This window comes from Lepidochelys kempii, chromosome 17 (genome assembly GCF_965140285.1).
Source record: "Lepidochelys kempii isolate rLepKem1 chromosome 17, rLepKem1.hap1, whole genome shotgun sequence".
Lineage (NCBI taxonomy): Eukaryota > Metazoa > Chordata > Testudines > Cheloniidae > Lepidochelys > Lepidochelys kempii.
In genome coordinates, this window is record NC_136396.1 from 18,839,912 (window position 1) to 18,861,827 (window position 21,916).

General features: G+C 37.8%; 1 protein-coding gene and 1 long non-coding RNA gene across 11 annotated transcripts in view; one reads left to right on the top strand and one right to left on the bottom strand.

Moving 5' to 3' along the window:
• CUX1 (cut like homeobox 1) overlaps positions 1–21,916 on the top strand; it is a 402,508-nt gene that overhangs the window by 290,339 nt on the left and 90,253 nt on the right. For 6 of the 10 annotated variants that reach the window (XM_073315641.2, XM_073315642.2, XM_073315645.2 and 3 more), the window contains 8 exons: positions 1,610–1,658; positions 2,764–2,860; positions 3,905–4,576; positions 5,622–5,687; positions 7,095–7,196; positions 9,905–10,731; positions 13,121–13,286; positions 13,915–13,971. In XM_073315641.2, coding sequence (XP_073171742.2) covers positions 1,610–1,658; positions 2,764–2,860; positions 3,905–4,576; positions 5,622–5,687; positions 7,095–7,196; positions 9,905–10,731; positions 13,121–13,286; positions 13,915–13,971 — 2,036 coding nt within the window. The remainder of the gene's footprint in view (positions 1–1,609; positions 1,659–2,763; positions 2,861–3,904; positions 4,577–5,621; positions 5,688–7,094; positions 7,197–9,904; positions 10,732–13,120; positions 13,287–13,914; positions 13,972–21,916) is intronic. The other 4 variants (XM_073315643.2, XM_073315651.2, XM_073315649.1 and 1 more) reach the window with 2 other exon arrangements.
• LOC144929524 (uncharacterized) overlaps positions 1–21,916 on the bottom strand; it is a 169,614-nt gene that overhangs the window by 1,673 nt on the left and 146,025 nt on the right. The window lies entirely within an intron of this gene.

A 21,916-nucleotide genomic window follows, 5' to 3' on the forward strand; every position in this document is an offset into this window, starting at 1 on the left:
GTCCTTAGCTGCTATAGCTTTAATTCCTGGAACATAGTGTCCAAGTTTCAGGAACTGCTGCCGGCAGACTCCCGTTTGGAGTTTGCTGCTGTCCTGGAGGAAGGCAAGGTCATCACGAGGACCTTCTTACAGGCCTCCCTAGATTCGCTGAACTCAGCAACCAATACTGTGGCAACTGTGACAGCCATGAGAAGGAGCTCATGGCTTCAAGTGTTGGGACTCCTGCATGAAGTCCAATGGACTATTCAGGATTTGCCTTTTGACTATTTAGAGCTCTTCTCAGAGCAAACAGACACTAGGCTTCACAGCCTGAAAGACTCGCGGGCAACTCTGAAGTCCTTGAGGCTTCATTTGCCAGCCCCCTAAAGGAAGCAATTTAAGCTGCAGGAAGCGGGACAGGAGTAACAGACGGAGGTCCTCTCAGTCCTCCTCTAACCAGGGCCAAGGCTCAGTGAAGCAGCCCTCAGCCTCCAAGCCAAACTTTTGAAGGTGCGCCTGGGGGGCAGCGCACCAGTTCAGATCCCGGATCCTTCCCCTCCCTTTGTGAATCATCTGTCCCATTTCTACCATGCCTGGGCACATATCACGTCAGGCCAATGGGTCTTGAGCATGGTAGAATTGGGATGTTCTCTCCAATTCTGTTCCCTCCCGCCTTTCCACTCACCTTTCCCGTCCCTCTTCAGTGACCCTTCTCACGAGCAACTTCTAATGCAGGAGGTGCAAACGCTCCTATAATTCGGAGTGGTAGAGGAAGACCCTCTGTAGTTGCATAATTCACTAAAACCAACATTTTCAAAAGTGTCCACTAATTTTGAGCACCTCTGACTCTGTGTCCCCAACTATAGACACCTATAGCCTGATTTCCAGACTCTGATTGTGTTAATGTGGCACCCAGAATCAGTGGATACATCTTCAAATATTCGCCTAACCTTTCTGTGACTTAGATTCCCCTTCTGTAAAATGATAGTGCTTATTCTGAACTACCTCACACAGCTCTTCTGAAGATTAAATATTTCTAATATGCTTTATACATAAAAAGTGCTCTATAAGTTTTATGTCTGGCTCTTTCATGTATCTTAAGAAATACTGAACAGTCAGTCTTCCCCATGCTGTAGAACGGAAGGTTATTAAAATGAAGAACTGCCTTTTAGGCTGTAGTGCATTGGTCAGAAAAATAATTTGTGCATATTTTTTATATGCAAGCTGGTGTATTTTATATACAGTATTAGAACTGTTATGGTGATATCCCCTGTTTTGTTGCTTTGTTATAAGTTTCTCATTCCCTTCAAGCTTCACAGATAAATTTATATTGTTTCTGACAGCTTAAAATGTTATATCCTTATTAACCTTTAAGTTTATGCTCTAAACTGGCCTGGTGGGATTGTATATAGAATGAATTAGATGACGCTTGAGAAAATTTTCTTATCCAAAAACTAGTTGGAATAGTTTTTCTGTATTCATTATCAGATTATATTACTGCAAGGAAAGTTGTTAAAGTTCTCACTTATAGTGTTCCTGGAGAGTAGGAAATTATAATGTTAAATGCTCATTAGTGGAACTGTTATGGAAGGAAGAAATAGAAAATAACTCATTTTTTCACCCTTTACAGTATACTGAAGTCCGTGGAATTTGCACCCTCTGAGGGCTCTGGTGCACAGGTACTGAATCTACTTTTGTTTTCTTAATCCTTTCTCCAGTTCAGTTAGTGAATATTATTTTTGTGTTATCTAGGGCAAGCACGAACAATTTTCTGTTGATCTGTAAACTACAGGCTCTTAAGTGTCCATAAAATATTGTGGTACACAAGTTGATCATTGGCTTCTCAAGCCTCTTCTTTTAAAGCTGAATTGAACATTTTTTGCCTGTTAATTACATTTCCTTCAAGTGGTCAAGGGCAAAGAATGACATTACAGGTGGTGTTTGAGTGAATAACCTGAATATTATAAAACTGAGTCTTTTTAAGATGCTGCATTGGCACACAATTAAATTGAAACTTGGATATTTATTGAACTAATAATCGTCTGAAAACCTTGTTCAGTAATTTTTAAATATTGAAAAGGCTTGGCTATACCATTCACAAAAGAAAACAAGCTGAGAACAGTGAGAAAGGAGTAGAAACTTCTAATACTCTAGTATATTAATCTCACTTAAGATCAAAGGTTATGAATTGGATTCCTGCTTCTGAAATCCAAACTGAATATCAATATACCACGTGTAAAAAGGATTACTTTTTAATGATCAAGGGTTAGATATTTAGTGGAAGGTAAATGGCCACTTTTTGTAACTGATTTAATTTATGATCATATGGTCTGTTTGCACTGAAACACACAGCATTTCAAGGAAGTATATAATGCCAGTGTACTGGAGTGGTCCAGGAAGAAGAAATATAATCTTAACTAATACTTCTTCAATTAAAACAGCTTTTTAGTTTTTCATTGGAAACGATACCAGCACAATTTAAAGACAAATAAAAAAGTAGGTAAGAGTAACAAAATGATTAACAGAACACTTAAACAAACAAACACCGAGTTGATGAGTGATTTACATTGAAAATTAGGCAGCATAGCTGTTGAGTAGCATGTATAGGAATCTGAACATTCACATACATATATACACGATGAATTCTACAGCGTCAGTCATAGCAAAGGCAAGTGCTTTCTTCCTCCTCCTGAATTCTTTCACAATAGTTGAATGACCTTCTTAAATTGTTTAATACCTTCATGGCTAACCTGGAAGCAAACCTCATGTTTTGACTGTCTTTAGGATGCATCCAAACCACTGGAGGTGTTGCTGCTGGAGAAAAATCGCTCATTGCAGTCTGAGAACGCCACACTGCGTATCACTAATAGTGACCTGAGCGGTAGGTTGTGATTTTCTGCTGTGATACTTTGTTTACTATCTGGGGGGAAAAGGAGAGTGAATGTGAGATGAGAGAGTCCAAGCTAGTGTGTGACAGAAAGATTAATGGACAACAAGGACCTTGAATAATGTTTGATTTTGCCATTGTATGGGCTGGATAATAGAATAAAGACTTAGAGACCTGAGAGCTGCTCTGAAGGTTAGAAAAGAGAGGCATTGTAGGATGTACCAAATGGTAGCATTCAAGGCTGGTTTCAGTTTCGGTAACAAATTCAGCAGTGGCGCAAAAAGCTCTGTCCCCTCCCCCCCAACACACACAAATGTAAAGCCAAGTGTTTGCATGTAGAATACAATAATCCTCCTATCTAATATGCTTAGATATTTTCATGATCAGATCAGTTTAAAAAACAAATACTGAAATAGCTGTGTCTTTATTAGCTTTCCTAATGTGGGTATTTTACATTTTCTGTGCAAATTTTTTAAATGGTGGAGTCATGGAATTTCCAGAAACTTTAATGCTTATGGTTTTTGCTGCTGGTACAATTAAAAGTTGTCATTGGCACTGGGGTTTCCTACATTCTGAAATGTATATGACTTTAACTGAGCAATCTTTGTTGCATCCACTTAAACGTGATTTCTTTAATTAAATTGATTTGTTCCAAAATGTAAATGTTTGCTGCATTAGGTTCAGCCAAATCCACTGAGTAATGTCTTGAATAAGAGACGCTAAAGAAACTTGCTGTTTGTAATTGACTTTATATTAATTGTATAACTGCACTTCATGTAATTGTTTTAGTTTTAGAGTTTGTAAGGGGGATTCTCCAGGCTGCAACATACAAGAAAGGTGCAAACATGAAATGCATGTTGTTTGTTTTGGGGGCCTTGTTTGGCATATTAAAATTTAAATTAATAAAAAACAAACCACCACCTCATTGGCCCTTGTAAAAACTGCACTTTTTCCCTTTTGTGGGGCAAACTTTGCATTTTATCTTGGTTTTTCCCTTTTTAATCCCCCATAATGCATTATGTTTGACCTTCCTTGTAGGGTCAGCCAGGAGAAAAGGGAAAGACCAGCCTGAGAGTCAGCGTCCTGCAACCTTGCCGGCCTCCCCTTCTTCTCAGTTGCTCCGCAACACAGGGGAGCAGGCTTCCAATACTAATGGTACACACCAGTTCTCACCAACGGGTTTAAGTCAAGACTTTTTCAGCTCATCCTTGGCAAGCCCCAGCTTACCCCTGGCCTCCACAGGAAAATTTGCACTAAACTCTCTCCTCCAGCGACAGCTAATGCAGTCCTTCTACTCCAAGGCAATGCAGGAAGCAGGAAGCACAAGCATGATTTTTTCAACAGGTCCTTACAGCACAAACTCCATATCTTCCCAAAGTCCATTACAGCAAAGTCCGGATGTTAATGGCATGGCCCCATCTCCCAGCCAGTCAGAAAGCGCTGGGAGCATCTCCGAAGGCGAGGAGATAGACACAGCAGAAATTGCACGTCAGGTGAAAGAGCAATTGATCAAGCACAATATTGGACAGCGGATATTTGGACATTATGTCTTGGGACTGTCACAAGGGTCTGTGAGCGAGATACTAGCCCGGCCAAAGCCATGGAATAAACTGACTGTGAGAGGCAAGGAGCCATTTCACAAGATGAAGCAGTTCCTCTCAGATGAGCAGAACATCCTGGCGCTACGCAGCATCCAGGGTAGACAAAGAGGTAAGTTCTGTTTACTAACTGATTTAAACTTTGGTCTCTTGAACTATGAATATGCAAACCAGTGAAAACTTTTCTCCTGCTAGGCCGTTTATGCAACAGAATTGTTTTTCACCTTACTGTTTTACAGAGCTACGGTGCAGGAACGTATGCTCTACAAAACATAACTTTTCTAAATCTAATTTTCAACTACATTGTTTTCCAGCAGTTACACAGTATAGTATGTTTGACACTGAGAAGCAGAGATTTTCTTTATACTCTGGACTGGATTGATTTTTGTTGGAAAGAGTGAAGAGCTGGTATATTAAAGCCTGTCTTAATTGAGAATAGCCTGATATTGGAATGAAACATTGAGTGAAAAGTAGCTCTCAAGAACATCAGCCACCACATGTACCTCCAAAATTATAGTAGGGATTATTTGCAGAGAACATATGTTTATTGTGCCCTTAATAACTCTGGTGGCAATTTTTCCTGTGTGTCTTGAAAAAATTATATGGGTGATGCATAAGATCATTAGTTTGACCAAAAAAATTAACCCAGATTTTAAAGCAGCTTTGCTTATTTATGTAGAAAATCTTAAGAAGTAACATTCACTTTCACGTCAGTGTGATTAATTTTAAATAAACACTAAAGCTTGCATTTAAGAAAATGAAAAGAAAGCTGTTAAAAACCTAGAAATAGTTGAAAGAATAGGCAGCATTTCCACAGATGTTGTTTAAATGAAAACGAACGTCATTACATTTATAATTTGTTCTTCCTTTTGATGATTATACTTGGGAGGTTTATCTACCTATCTTTAGACATTTATTTATATCTATCTAACTTCTATTCTGTATATAGATGTAATTTTTATTAACAAATCAGTCAGCCTTACTTCTTCCAAAGTAGCCTGCTCCTCTAATGCTTGGACAAAGACTCAAAGGGTTTAGGAGAAGCTTGAACCCTTGTATTTAGTGATAGGCAGCTATCTTTTCATGTCACACAGCCCATGATGTCAGCACAATCATCCCCTGATTGTTTTATTCTTACCAAACTTGTTTTTCAACAGAGAATCCAGGCCAGAACCTGAACAGACTATTTCAGGAAGTACCGAAACGAAGAAATGGGTCTGAAGGTACGTCACAGGCAGGTGTTTTTCTTTGCAGTTAATATCTAGAAAATGGAGTGTGCTCTAGCTGTGTGTTTCCTTAAAGCTGTGCAGTTTGATTCTGGCCTGGAATCTGATGGAAAAACAGTAAGTATAAAACAAACCATGGGTTACAAGAACACTTCACTTTTTCTAATTCCACCACTACCATACTAACTTAACATGTTTTGGATACTGCCTCCATACCCCATCCAAATATGTATGTATATAAAAAGAGATAAGTGATAGAAGTGGCATTACAAATAATTAAAACTACTGAGATACTGTTTGGCTGTCTTCCTTGTGGCTTCCAAGCAAGAAAGTTACCCAATATTAAGTAATTCCTTCACAAATAGGTAAAAGTATTTCATCCGTACTACGGGTACTGTTCTTCTCCTAGGATTTTGATTACATGTTGACAAATACACTATAAGTTGCTCTTGAAATGGTGTAGAACTTACCTTAGCATAATATGTGAAAAAGCCTGGACAAAGCTTTCACTGAAGATCAGATCAGTAAACTACTAATTGAAGAAGTAGGAGCTGCTATTTAAGTATCAACTTTTTTGCCTTGTTTCAGACCAATGACAGAATTTTGCTTTTAGCAAGATGGCAAAATAAAAAAGAAAACCAACCCTAAAATATTTGTTTTGTTTCTGGTCGAAAATTATGTGGGCCCTGTTAGTGATATATGTAGATCATTTATAGAGCATTACTACATGATGAAAAATGCACTCAACAGAAGTAATCTTCAAAATCATTAGGAATTTTCTTTCTGTCTTTCTTTGCTTTAAAAACAAGAAATAAGCCTTTTATTGTTGGGGAATATCTTAAGGGTTATCAACACTTAAAAATGTATTTCTCCTATTGTTTTGACAACCTGGAGAGGTAAAATAAACTAGAATAAATATTGCGTTCTTATATCCAATGTTCTCTGATTTAGATTCCAATCTGGAATAAAATGTACAGTGTACTCAGATCTCATACAGGGTCAAACCAGCTAATGTGATATTTTATATGTGGTTCATGACATCACATTTTTAGCTCCCCCGAAGAAGGGAATAGACTCAAGATTTTTTTTAAATTCCTGCTGGATAGTACAATTTGTGTAGTACTTGACACTGAGTACATGACCTACTGATTCTTCTACTGTTTATATATTAAAGTTATCCCGTAGCTGCTGCTGAATGGTAATATACCGTGTATTTTCAAGCAGAGGAAATTTCTTGAAAACAATGGAGTTTCCAGTACTAGTGAAGGTCAATAAATCTTAAAATCCTCCCAATGAGTGCTTACAAGCACCTCTGCAAACTGTTCTCGGAATGAATTGCAGGCATTACACTCGGTGTTTGCTAAAAAGATTGCTTAATGTCATTAGTTTCCTTCTACTCTTCAGGTAACATCACCACAAGAATCCGAACCACAGAGACTGGCTCTGATGAAGCCATCAAATCCATTCTAGAACAAGCCAAAAGGGAGCTGCAAGTACAGAAAACAGGTACAGGCTCACTTTGTCTCTTGTTCCTTTTACTTCAGAATTTAATTAAAACAATTATCATGAGCTTTCTGGTTAATTATGTTCTTAAAATCTTGAACATATTTTTGCAGAGCTGTTTCTTTGGAGTGAGGAGGGGTTCATGTACATAATATATATTAAGTTTTACTTTATATCCTTAAAAATAAAAGGAGTACTTGTGGCACCTTAGAGACTAACCAATTTATTTGAGCATAAGCTTTCATGAGCTACAGCTCACTTCATTGGATGCCGATGAAGTGAGCTGTAGCTCATGAAAGCTTATGCTCAAATAAATTGGTTAGTCTCTAAGGTGCCACAAGTACTCAGTCTGTATTCGCAAAAATAAAAGGAGTACTTGTGGCACCTTAGAGACTAACCAATTTATTTGAGCATAAGCTTTCATGAGCTACAGCTCACTTCATCGGCATCCAATGAAGTGAGCTGTAGCTCATGAAAGCTTATGCTCAAATAAATTGGTTAGTCTCTAAGGTGCCACAAGTACTCCTTTTATTTTTGCGAATACAGACTAACATGGCTGTTACTCTGAAACCCTTTATATCCTTAGTGCTAGATAGAACCTTTAGAAAAAGTCATAGAATCATAGAATATCAGGGTTGGAAGGGACTCAGGAGGTCATCTAGTCCAACCCCCTGCTCAAAGCAGGACCAATCCCCAACTAAATCATCCCAGCCAGGGCTTTGTCAAGCCTGACCTTAAAAATATCTAAGGAAGGTCACAATTCCTCTCCTGCTCCTGCCTTGCCCTTCTTTTCCCCACATCTGACCAAACAGCAAAAGACCCACCATAGTTGATAATTTAATCCATTTTACTCCTCTGCATGCCTGTGTTGGGGCCAGTCATGAGCTAATCCTTAATTAGTATGTTCTCACCACACTATATTTCTCATGAATTGGGATTATAACACAATCATTCCTGAATCTGACTTTTACAGGGCTTTATTTCATGGTGTAAATTGTTCCTTGGAGCTTATTTGCTTTCCATTTTCTGATTTTAAAAATGCGCTTCAAAATGGTCATGCCAGTTCAAACAGTGTTTCCTTTTCCAATGCACATGTCCAGGTTATCTTCCCACTGTGTAATTTTCCATGCATTTGACAGCTATCAAAACTTTCTACCTAATTCTCCAATTCTGTATATCCACTTAAGGAGTTGGCACTGCACTAGAAAGTGCTTTGCATTAAATTTAATTTTATAAATAAATATTGGTTTATTACTTTGGATATTCAGCTTTGAAATTAAAACAAATCACATGGCAAAAAATATCTGCAGGAGTAATGGAAAGATGTTTTTAGTAAACAGAACAAGTTATTAGGTGTCTAAATGTGGAATAGATACAGTAATTTAAAACAGATTAATTACTATATTCTTCTGCAACACACTTCATATGAGGATCTCAAAGTGCTTTGCAGACATTAATTAATTAAGCCTAAAACTTCCTATGAGAGAAATAGTTAGCTAAAGCAAAAGAGGCATCCCTGTTAACTTTTTTCCCTTGTCCTTATTTCTGATTTATTTTGTGGGGCATGAAGGAGAAGGGACAGAGGGTAGCAGAATGAAAACATGCATAGCTGACTCACAGTATTATTATAGGATAATATCATAATTATATTAACCCTATTTATTTTCATTTATGGCCGCTTCTTGAAGTGCACAGCTCCTTTAGTCAGATCAGGTGCATCACATTGCCCAACCTCCATAATGGGATTTTTAAGCCTTGGAATTCATCTTCAACTCAGGTCTCAGTGGAGACTGCTATAAATCCAAATGCAGGACCACCCTACCAAATCTCCTGACCCTGCAGAAGAGTACACTGGAGTCTCCTCTGGAATTCCAACCTCTGCTGCTGCATACGTTGGCTGAAGAAGGCCATATCAGCACTGATTCACCACTAAAACCCTTCAGTTGGACTCTGTGTCTCTTCTTTGATGCCCATTGGCTCTATACAGGGTAGAGATCAAGAGTTCTTCCTAGAGCTTCTGCTTGGCAATGCAGACCACTATGACTGGACAGCACGCTTATTTTTGAAAGCTGTTGAATAATCGTGTTCTTTTTAGTGACATTTCATTCAGTGGTTTGGAAAAAGAGAGAGAGAAAGCTGAGTAGTCAGGGAAAGAAAGGAATTAAATTTGTTGTAAAAGTCCTTGAGTTTTCAAATTTCCAGTTCTGTTTTGGGTAGTAGAAGGATTAACCATACCAGATTATTTTTGTTGTAACAGGACACTAGCAGTGCAGCTGGATGACCTGGACTTTATTTGTGCATGATTCATTTGGAGGAGATTGAGAACCAAATGCTTAAGTAAATGTTGCTGGGACCATGAAGTGTTAATGTCACTTTTGGGGAAGTATATGTTTTGCAGGGGAGGGGAGAGGGAAATAGGGCCAGTTTTTCAAAGCTGTATATTTGGAAATGTTTGCAACGCATATCAGTTATACATATGCAGTTTGCGTGTGTGTGTGCACATGTGTGGCTGCAAATATTTTCCAGGGCATAACTCTTGAAAATTATCTTCTTTGATTAGAGAAAATAAGATTTTATATATGTAAAAATGTACTGCAGACCGTCTATTCCCTCACAGGTTTGTTGGGAAACATTTACAGTGACACTGATGTTAGAAGAATGTGTATATTATATAAAAAGTGTTACATTTCATCTTTGGTTTGTTTTCACAGCTGAGCCGGCTCAGCCACCTTCTGCATCTAGCAGTGGCAATTCTGATGAGGCCATTCGATCCATTCTGCAACAAGCCCGACGTGAAATGGAAGCACAGCAGGCTGCCCTTGAACCTGCCTTAAAAACACCACCTTTGTCTCAAGCCGACATTTCCATCTTGTCCCCAAAACTAATATCTACACCTGCAATGTCATCAGTTTCCAGTTATTCTCCACTGGCTTTGTCACTGAAGAAACATTCAACTGTCATGGATTCTAATATATCTGCATTGCAGAACCTCTCTGGGCTAAAAAAGGAGCACCAAGAAACACCAGTTTTAGAGCTTCATGGAATAACTGATTCTGCACAGGGTGTGCTGAGGCATGTTAAAAATGAATTGGGACGTAGTAGTGTTTGGAAGGACCATTGGTGGAACACTGTTCAGCATGACAGAAGAAATACCACTCTTTCTGAAGATACAAAGGTCGAGGAAGCCAGCAGTGGAAAAGAAAAGGTCAGCAACCAGACAAGGTCAGATCGTAGCCAACTCCAAGGACCATCCTCTTCAGAATACTGGAAGGAGTGGCCAAATGCTGAATCTCCATATTCCCAGAGCTCTGAATTGAGCGTTACTGGGGCAAGCCGCAGTGAGACACCACAAAATAGCCCCCTTCCTTCCTCTCCTATTGTACCTATATCAAAGCCATCCAAACCCTCAGTTCCTCCATTGACACCTGAGCAGTATGAGATTTACATGTACCAGGAAGTGGATACAATAGAACTAACTCGTCAGGTCAAAGAAAAGCTAGCAAAGAATGGCATCTGCCAAAGGATCTTTGGGGAAAAGGTAAAGAACTGATTTTTCATTACACTAACACTTTAAACATGTAGTGCTATATTGTTATGCATGGGGATGGGAATCTGCCACATAAAGGCACAACATTTCTTTTTCATTCAATAGTTACAAAATACATTTACAAGTGAAAGGTATGAGTCGTGTCTTATGACATTGCACAGATTTTCTAGCTTCTAACTTCTATACGTAAAGCTTCTTCAATAGCTTACAGTACGAACACAAACCTAATTTCTTCTTTTCACAGTTCAGGGCAACTGCATGTGTATTCCCCCTCTGTGGTCCACCAAGAACACCCACTTAACAGTTTCTGGCTCCCAATCATCACCTCTTGGACACAGTTCCCGTACTTCGCTGTAATATTCTCAGCAAGCCAGGCTACCTAAACAGGCCAGGGTCTCCACTTTCCTTTCTCTGTAAAGGTTATGAACATATATATAATTGCCTGTAGTTACAAGTTACTACACAGCTCTTTATAATCAAGCACATTTATTCTTAAGATGCAAGCAATACAGGAAAAAAAACATACTAAAACAGTAAAAGTTCCTATGTACTAACCAGAGGTCACCCATCAGTCTTATGAGGGCTTAGTAGGTCTGTCCCTGCTAACCCTTCCACAAAGATTGCCCTCCCACACCTAGACAGAAGGTCCTGAGTCAGTTTAAACTCAGGCTATTTATCAAAAAGTTCTTTCTTTGTCTGTTGGTCTCTGGGGAATCTAGTTTCAGCTATTATGTGCAAGCTTCCCCAGGAGACTTTACTTACCTATTGGGGTGGTGGGGAGGGGAAAATGACAATCTGGCTGATTGAATTCCTGGAGGAGCTGTGGTAGCCCTGTCCCATGAAGCAGAACACAGTCATATATATATATAAACTATTCGTTTAAAACAAATGGACCCCAACAATATTGCATGTGGTTATAATATCTGTCACACTCCTCAACTACGTTCATTTTAAGTTGGAACATATATTGAGACACTAATGCAGTGGTCCCCAAACTGTGGGGCAGCCTCAGCCCATTGCCACAGCCCCAACCTTGGCCCCTGGCCTCGGCTCCATTCCTGGCTCCAGATCCTCCTCCTGCCCCCCCAGCTGCAGCCCCAGTCTTAACCCCCCCCAACCCCCCATGGGAGCTGCGGCTCTGGCTCCTGGGGGAACTGGGGTGTGTGGACTGGATAAGGGGGGGTGACCCTGAAAAGTTTGGGGACCACTGCGCTAAAGTGAACTCATGGACTATTTGAGTAATATCCTTGCAACAGATTTTTGTAAGTGAAGGTTAAGGGACTCCGGAAACCTGAAATTTCTTGTTTAATATTTAAAAATAATATAAGGGGATTTGGAACTCTCTCTGCTCTTCAGTTTTATATTTTTAGTTAAGAATTCTTTATATAGTCATTGCTTAGCCCTTAAGTGTCCAGCCTCCCAGTTAGCATTAGTATCTTTTTTTAAGTGAGCCCTTGGTGATGCATATACGTCTTGTATAATGTAGCATTCTGAAGCTACAACACTCAGAGTTCTAATGGTCTCAGATCTCATAGCTCAGCAGAGTCAGGTTGGGTCATTACTTGGATGGAAGACCACCAAGGGAACATCTAAAGCTACAAGAAGTGGTGTTGGTGATGCAGCAGGTGGCACTATTCCTTCTGGTTTGGTACTGAATCTATGTCCCAGCAGGATACTAGGTACATTATGCTACTAAAAGTACCATGTTTCAAATAGGTTGTAAAACTAAGAGCTTGACCACTTGGGGTCATTAGATATTCCATGGAGCTTTCCTAAAACAATGGATGTTAAACTCAAGTGTCCTGGCTGAATTCCAGGTCAGCTAATTACATTCTGCCTATCTACATTCCTCCTATAGTTTTAATTGTCTACACTTCCTCTCTTAAACTATTGTGTAGAGTTGCAGTTCATTGTTAAAGATGAGCTAACGTGTACAAAATGAAGCTGTTAAAGATTTAAGTGATTAGCACAATTGATGGGTAAATTTGAAAGTTTCAGGTATGTTTATTTTAAAACAAAATACATGAAAATCGTTTCCTGTTTTTATTTACCTGCTAGGACCAGGTCTCTGATTCTCCAGTTAGAACTGATGACATTACATTATACAGTGTGTTATGCAGCTCCCTGTGCTCTTGTAGGTGTTTTCTCCTGTAGGAAGAACACATACTCCTTCCTTAACTCAATATTTACACACACACACACACACATTTCCATTTACTTATAAAATGTGCATTTGTAACTGAAGGCTCCCCATGTGCTTTCTGGTTAATGATTAATATACATGTGACATTAGCAACATGCTGGTAGGAAGTATATCACAGAAGTTACCCACCCCGAAATAAAATGTGCTAATATGCCATTCTTGGTTGCTTCATTTCAGGTGTTGGGCCTATCTCAAGGGAGTGTCAGTGACATGCTCTCCAGGCCAAAGCCATGGAGTAAATTGACGCAAAAAGGCAGAGAACCATTTATTCGCATGCAACTCTGGTTGAATGGTGAGCTGGGACAGTGTGTCCTGCCTGCACAAGGACAGCAACAAGGACAAGGTAATTAAAATTCCACTATGTTGTTGGCATTGAAGGAGAGGAATTATTTTTAAATTGCAGTAAGCGAGAGTTTTTTCTTAAGTTAGCTCTGCCATTTGTGTAAGTAGAATTGCCCACCTCAACTTCACAACCTGTTGTTAAGGGACTCACTGGGATTTTACACAGAAGGATTAGTTTTCTGCTTAAGTCGTAAGCAGGAGATGATGAGTTACCAATTAAGATAATGGAGTTTATGAATAAATACAGCATATAAATCAAGCAACTTTGGATAAATGTCTAGAAAAATGTGAAAGTTAAATTCAGTCACATTTTAATAGGAATTACTTGTTTCTAAAGTTCTCTGAAGAATTTTGATCCATGTAACCAGATAAAAGAATTAAGTTTTAAAGAGGGAAGTGGTGGTTCTAATTCTGTTTTTTACCATTGTTTTTATTATACTGTTTAGAAGTATCAAATATCTAGTGGTTGTTTTTAGTAATACCAAGGCAGATTTTGCCTTCACTTGGTTGTAACTGAGATCAACATTTGACTAATTGTTAAATCTATTTAGAATTGGAGTTATTGCCTTGTTTGGGGGATTGGGAGTCTCCTTTATTGTTCCCTGATTTTACTGTTCTCTCTTACTTAGTCCTCCTCTCGGTGACATCACTGCAGGATTCCCTACAGCAGGGATGTGCAAGCTCAGGTAATCAACTGGCTTCAAATGATTTGCTGTAAAGTAATTCACTACATTTTATTCTGTTTCTGCTGCCTTGATGCCCAAAGGATTCTTGTGTTTTGTTGTTATAGCATGCAGGAGCACCTTAAGGGTTTTTTATTAACAGTTAACTCCTCATCCCTCTGTGTTGCTATGGCAGATCTTGAAAATGCAAGCATTTAACAGAATACATTAGGCTGGAAGATTGTGATCTGAGATCATTCGCACTGTATTTTTTTTTTTTTTACCATAGTATATCAATTTGAGAAGTAACAGTGGCTGTAAAACATAAGCGTTTCATTTGTAATATGATCTACATACCTCAGCTGCCTTATTTGTTGGTATATTTTTTTCACCCTCAGCTATGGTTTTAAACCAGCTTTCTAATTTAAAGTTGAGGAAGATTGCTAAATATGCAACTCACTCTCCCATATCTTCACTAAAACATAACAGAGATGTGTGAAAAATGCAAGTGAATTGCTTAAAGATGTTTCTGAGGATGACCATTACAGTAGGGAGCCCAAGTATAAACCAGCTGTGTTCCTGCTGCTTGATACCAAATTCTACCCACGCACACTATGTAGCCAGTTATACAGTTAACTGATGTAAGCCATTTATACTGTATCCAGGCTAGAGAAATAATTGTGTTCTGTGGTTGCAAGATGATCAGGTGCTATAAATGAGAGAATTACAGGAGTTCAGAATGGAAAGGAAGGACCTGTTAGGTTATCTTGTCCATCTCCTTGCAGTTGTAACACAGTACCTTTTGCTGATAATTGGTCCAGTTTAGGTAAAATGCCCTAAATAACAGGGTTTCCACCATTTCCCTTACTATGAGACTCTTACAGTGAGATGTATTAGGTTGTAAAACAGAAGCGTTTCATTTGTAATATGACCTACATACCTTAACTGCCTTATTTGTTGATATATTTTTTCACCCTCAGTTGTGGTTCTAAACTTATTTATTTCTCATATTGAGAAATTCTCTAAACTTTCCCCAGGAGTTAGATGAAAATGGACTGAATACAGGCAAAATGTCAGCGTTAAAATCAACCATGAAAATAAAATCTTCATGAATAAAATGAGGAACAGTCTTTGCAATCACAGAGCTATTGTTACTTACAAGTATTTAAAGAACGTAAATTTCCTGAGGCATTTTTACACTGCTGCTCATGAAAGTATGCAATATCTACTTTTCTGTAGCATTCATCTGACACAAGTCACAATTCTAATTTAAAAATATATATAAACACTTAAGAAAACATAGAAAATATCATAAATAATACATTTAATAGGTCATTTAAAAATAGTAGGGTTTCAAATGGGAGGGAAGGGGAAAAGTCTATATTTTTATTATTAATCATTTTTCTGGTCCCTAACAGTAATTAAGAAAGGGTTGAAATACTGACCTACAGTATTGCAGTCTGATCAACTCATGGGTTCCCAGGAGGATAGCTAGTAGCTAACGGTTATTTCCTTCAGGAAGTTTAGATGAGTTAGTGTGAGGTTCTGCTCCACTGCTACACATCCCCACCTAGTCTGTCAGTTACTGTCCTTGAGCTAATATTTTGCAAAGTGCTAAGTTTTTATTACCTGATTGGAGCATATTATTGATTACCACCCTTTATTCTTGCCTTAAAGGTGACCTGCAAATAAGGAAAAAGATGGGATTGTGTCCATGGCTTTCTTTTTATGATTAAAAATAAACACATGAATAAAATTGTTTATTTTTAGAATTAGAAGTTCATTTCTTGTTTTCCCTTTTATATTTGTAGAACTAATAGGCTTATCACATCACAGATAACAAGAGAGTAAAGCATGATCAGTTGAGAGGAGAAGGGTAATCTGATCGTTTTTGTTGCCTCCTATATTTTAATTCAAATGCGTGGCAAACAGTTGGTAGAAAAGCTGTGTTTGTGAAAGATTCAGCATCCCACCCCTCTACTTGAGGGCTGTAAATGCTCCAACTCTAATTTGATTGTCCTTCAAGGAGTTTTCCAGCAAAACCAATGAAGGCAAGACATATCTAAAGAAAAAATCAAGGAGAATGTAACTTTTTTTTAACATTCAGGACTTTTCTGTATGATATAAGATCATAAATCTACATGTTTGTATATGATAAATAAACAAAAAAGGGTCCAAACCTTTAACACATTTAAGTATTTGCAAGAATAGCCTCTGATACCAAAATATAATCGGATACTCTTCTGTATTCTGTGTCTGTGAGCTTTAAGCATCAGTCTAGTAATCAGAAGATCCTTGCACAAGTTCTGCTGAATGCATTTTACACGCAAATTGTATCTATACTTCCAGTGGTGAAAAAGAAATTCAGTATGTTATTTCTAACATTTTCTTAATGTATCTTTCTACCTTTGCCTTTGGGTAAATCTGTCTTTTTAATGAGGTATGTGTCAACAACATGGACCAAATCATATGGAAAAAAAATTCAGAATTAATGTCACCCAACTGCATCAGCATGTTTCTTCTTTTTCTTAATGAATTTGGCCCTTATTTAGGTGCATTTTTGTTGGTCAAAGATAGATTAGTATTAGAGAGTTGCAATAAATATTAGGACGTGTATATGGTTGAGTGTTTTGAACACTTGTATTGTATGTAGCTCCTGTATTGGTTTTATTTGGATTGCTTTCTTTACTGAGTGTCTGTAAAACTTTACCAACTAAAGATACCATGGTCTTATGTACCAATTCTGGTGATTATCTTGATATTCCCAAGAATGTTGAATTTTTAATTCACTTCTGTATTTATCCTTTGTGAAGGTCATATAGTGTCCATATACTACATTAAAGATTTTCATGTCTTTTTGGTATGTGTTTCTGTTAGGGTCTTCGTATGACCTAATGTGGAAATCTTCGTTTGTCAGTACAGCTGCGGGTGATCTCAGGGGATTTTGAATTTCCCTTTTGTTTGTCTTCCTTTCTGGGTACCATCCATCATTCCTAACTTCATGCTGTTTAGCAGTAGTAATGCTCATGGGAATTGAAGAAAGGATTATAGCTGCATAAAATGGGGAGCTAATCAAAGCTTGTTTTTTAAATCAAAATCTTGCTTGAGATAATTGAGTACCACCTAGTGATTTAAAAACCAAAGATTTACTGTATTTAGATCTACTGAAATATTACATAAAACCTTTCCTTTCAAAATAAAAAAAATTGTAACAACAAGGGACGATTAATCTTTATCATCCCTTAGGAAAGAAGTATGGAAAAATCCAAAGACGAGTACAAAGTTTACTCCAGATCTGATGATAGTTCTTGCATTGCAGAATGACAGGAAAGCCAAATATCTCATCTGTCTATCTCTATTCATACCATGCTCATCACTGTGTTATCTTTCAATAACAAAGGCTAACAGGTAGTTAATTGTGGATTGGGTCAATCTCCCTATTACGCAGCAACAGAGTTATTAGATATTGTTTACGGTCTTGTTCTAATTACTGTTGTGAGAAAACTAAGGCAAAGATATGAGTGTTACTCTTTTGTTCTGGAAGTAGTGAGATTCTGATTTCTTGAGGAAAGGAGTTTGATAGCCTCAAGCGGGACATGAAAAAAACTCTGTGCCCTTTCTCATGATTCTTACCTTTATTGTGCATGGCTTTATAGTTCCAGAGGAGCACAACTGTTATAGGAGGTGTTCCAGTAGGTAGCTCAGACCAATCTATTGAGAACTTCTATAGTTAGACCCATGTGCTAATGTACATGGACATTGGTTCCTCTGCTCCTGAGTCCATTCCAAATTTGGATTTTTTTATCTGTGAAACAGGCTAATATCTCCTTGTAGCAAGAGATACTGGGTTCTGTGAGAATGCATTCTCGGTTAACAAAGTTGTTTATGGTTTGAAATGGTTCTGATGAATATGACTTTATGGCCAATAAAATGGAGAAGAAAGGGGGATCTCTTGACGTAAGAGTCATAAGACTAATGACAGGTTTCAGAATAGCAGGCGTGAATTCCTTACACAAGTAGGTTAAATTCAATTACTTATTTTAAACTTTGGTTAAAGAGGCTAATAAAAATATAAATGCCATCTCTTATCAGTGTGAGCCAGATCAGAATAGAATTTTTTAGTTAGTTCCTCAGAGTGTATGGATAACTCAACAGACTCAAGCCTCTTGTGCTAACTCTAAAATGTAATTTTAATAGGCAAATTGGTTAAGTTTCCACATCATTTGTGCATACTGAGTTTGCAGCTCTAAAGTAATTGGCCCCAGTTTGTGTTGATTTCAAGCTGTGTTGATTTCAACTGGTACCTCACAAGGGCAGCTGCTATAGTCTGTCTAATGTGTATGGTTAAATTCTGTGCTATTTCCCTGATAATTTGGACCATGACAACGTTCCTGGTAACTTTTCTAGTATCAATAAAGCGAGGAGAATCACTATCCAATGCACTTTATTGGGACCTTGAAATGCAGTGCAAAGTTGGAATTAAAGTTGACTCTTAATATAACATGGACAGCATTGCTAGAACATTAGTTTCATTTGTTTCTTTTCTAGAATTCTTCTTTTAGTCACAATCTGTTTTGCGTGCCTATAGCTCTGTGTGTGTGTATTATTGATGCTTAGTAAATAATTGATTTTATTGAAACTCTACCTGCTATTCTTTTTCAAAGACCCTTTAGCATAGGAGATGTCTTTATCATACAAGTGTTGATCTTTTTTTATGCATGTTAACCTAGAATTTCACCTGTTAAAACCCTTTCCCACTCATTTTTATTTTGAGTCCACATACACTAGGTAAACAATGATCAAAACTTCTGCAACACAATTCCCTCCTCACTGTGGTCCTTACCTTACAGGTATAAAAGTGTGTTTGGCATTATAAAATCTGTAATTATGAGCACCAACATTATAAGGAAAGATTCATTGTAGATGTAATGTAGTAACTTGGTGACAACACTCTTTCCCTATTTAAATGGAGGAAAGGGAACTCGTGCAATACCCTGAAGCTGATCTTAATTTATTTTAAATAGTGAATGTGGGTCTATATCTTCATTTTTAGAAGAACTGCAAATAATCCATTGCAACCTATATTTTTTCTTTTTTTGGTCAGGCTGTGTGGACTCCATAAATCAGCTGTCCTATGGTCTGAGCACAAGACTGGGAGCCAGGAACTCAGGCATTCTAGAACTTGTCTGTCACTGATTCCCTCAGTAAACTTGGGCAAGTCATAAAGGCTCTCTGCCTCAGTTTCTCCATTTGTAAAAATTGAGATAATACCTACTTCACAGGATGCTTCTCATAATTAATTAGTGAATATGTATAAAGTTTGAAGATGAAAAGTTTAATTAGTTGTACTGTTACCACTGCTGTTTTTGTCAGGCAGTTATGGAAAAGTACCAATTAGCACAATGTCAGTGCACTGAGATATTTCTAGATCAGCATAGTGCTTACAGTTCTTTATTTAAGGGATTGCAATAGTCCAAAATTGTTGATGAAAACTTTGCTTCTGGAATAGTTTGCTATAATTCATTAGATCAAAAGTATTTTAAGATCAAGCAAACCATGTGACCTCCTTGGTACATATTCTTTCCAAGCTTAGTTCAGAGTGAAGATCTGGTCTGTTAAATATGATAGACTACAAACACTCATTTCTCTCAATTTCTTTATATTCTTAATCATTCATCTATGTTTTTCCCCATCCCTCCCTTTTTTTGGAGGGGATCTTCCCTCTGTGATAAGAGAGCCCCGATTCTCTGACCCTCCCTCTTTACAAACAGTCAGTGGATCCTACAGCCAGCTGCTAGTTCCAGGAGGAGCTGGGTATGAAAGAATGATCTCATATTTTGAAAACCAGAATGTAAGAGTAACTGACCCTAAATCAGCAAGCAGTTTTGACATAAAGGATGCCTTAGTATTTGTGTTGTGGTGTCCAAAGGTCTGACAGCTTGGGGAGAGGGGAGATAGGGCTCTGGATGGTTTGGCAGCTGAGAAGAAGGGTCAGGCACCTTCCTCTATATTGAGAGGGAGTCTGGAGGGCTTGGCAGCTGCAAAAGAGGTCAGGAAGGGTACTTATCACTAGGATAAGGCATTTGTCTCTCAGTGATGGGAGGGTTTGTCTGCTGGCGAGGAGTCATGTTGGGTTTTTGGTTGCTTGAAGGGAAGTGAGGCACATGTCTCTTCATAGGAAGCTACAAGGGTTTGGCTTCTGGGATTGGTCACATAAGAGTGCTTATCGGGGGGGAAAGAGGGTATTAATCTATTTCATCCCCTTGGCTATGGTAATGGATACAGGCAAACTACAACTTTAGGTTGCTTGGCAATTTAGTAAAATACTGTTGAGGTGGGTGAGAATTACCTTGCTTTGACTGCATAAAACAGATGGACTGTTTCCTTCCTGAGTTATTGAATAGAAAGTATATGCTCCAAATGTACAGGTCATTGCTTCCAATCCATAAGGAGGATACAGCTCTAAGGCAGGTATGTTTCCCAGGAACTAGTCTTAACATGAAGTAAACATTCTGTGGTGGAAAGTAACAGATTATAAACCAGATTATAATTAAATCAGGTTTAGATTATAAGGAGCTGTGTGTTTGATTGATAAATATGTAAAATCATTTCCAAGAAGAGAAAACTGAAAATTACTGGAAAATTAAGTATCCTCCAAGTTACCTTGTGGCTGTCCCTTTTGTTTCAGTGCAGAGGAAGAAAAGAAAAGATGTATGTGTCGAATCTAATTTGATAGATATTTGAGATTTTTTAAAATTTGTAAAGTCATCCAGAAGATTGTTCCTATGATTATTTTAATTCTGATGGAAACCATTTCTTTTCTAGGTCAACATTCCCCTACAGACCAAATGTTGAAATATAATGCTACTGTGTGGGAACCATAAAGTTAAATAGACTAGAAATCATGTATAAAGAAAACTGAAACTGACTGGTCTATTTTCATTGTTCGAGCTGAGTGAAATGCAAAAATTAAACAAAGAATATAAATAAAGTGAATTTGATATTTAAAATTCTTACAGTTTTAATGATCAAAGGTGGTACTAATAATAAATTTAAGGAAATTTGTTTCTTAAAAAAAAATAGTATTTGAAACCCTGTGTCCCTCTTTAAGAAGTGTATTCTACATCCAGAATAACCTAAGCACCATTTGATAGTATTTTAAAGGCATGATCCTGAGAAATGCAGAGCACCAGCAAAATTCCTTTGGACATCAGTAGTCTGCGCATCTCACGTCAGACACTAGGACGGTGATACAAATACTCCTTTTAAAAAAAAAAAATTTTAGCTTTGCAATTTGTTACTTCCACTTCTCCTTCCCCTATCCTAACATTATAAAACATACCCTAGCTGCTCCTGTCTCCTAAAAAGCTTCATCAGATCCACCTCCCAGATACTTCTTCCACCACAGCACCCTCCCTAATACCTTTGCTTTCTAAGGAAATATTGGGATGTGTAAAGGTGATGGAAGCTGCCCCCTCCCACTCTCCATATTTTCACACAGATGAACAAGTAATTTCTTTAGTCTTAGTGTAACTTCAGTTTTGTTTTACATTTGTTTTTCTCCTTTTCTCTTTTGGAACTTATATCCTAAATATAGAGTAAGTTGGAACTAGTAGATGTTTCATTTGTCCTTTACAAGAGGACCAAAATTAGCCTGTCATTTGGCACCTAAATAAAGTAGCTAAACTGTTCTTTGTACGAACTTTACAATTACAATCTAGTGAAGTTTCAACATTTTATTTTGTTTACTGGTATTATGCAAGCAAGATCAGCACCTAAAAATCCATAAGACCTTGAGAGAGAGAGGATGAGCAGGAATGAATACAATTGTGTTTTAATCTCCTGTTTTGAGACAGTTATTTTTCTTGTGAAGGTTTTTTGTTTTTGTTTTAAAGGTAACTTGGAAATGCTCTAAAACTGCTTATTGTAAAGGTAAAAAAAATCTAGTAAAAGGACAGCAATGGTTTCT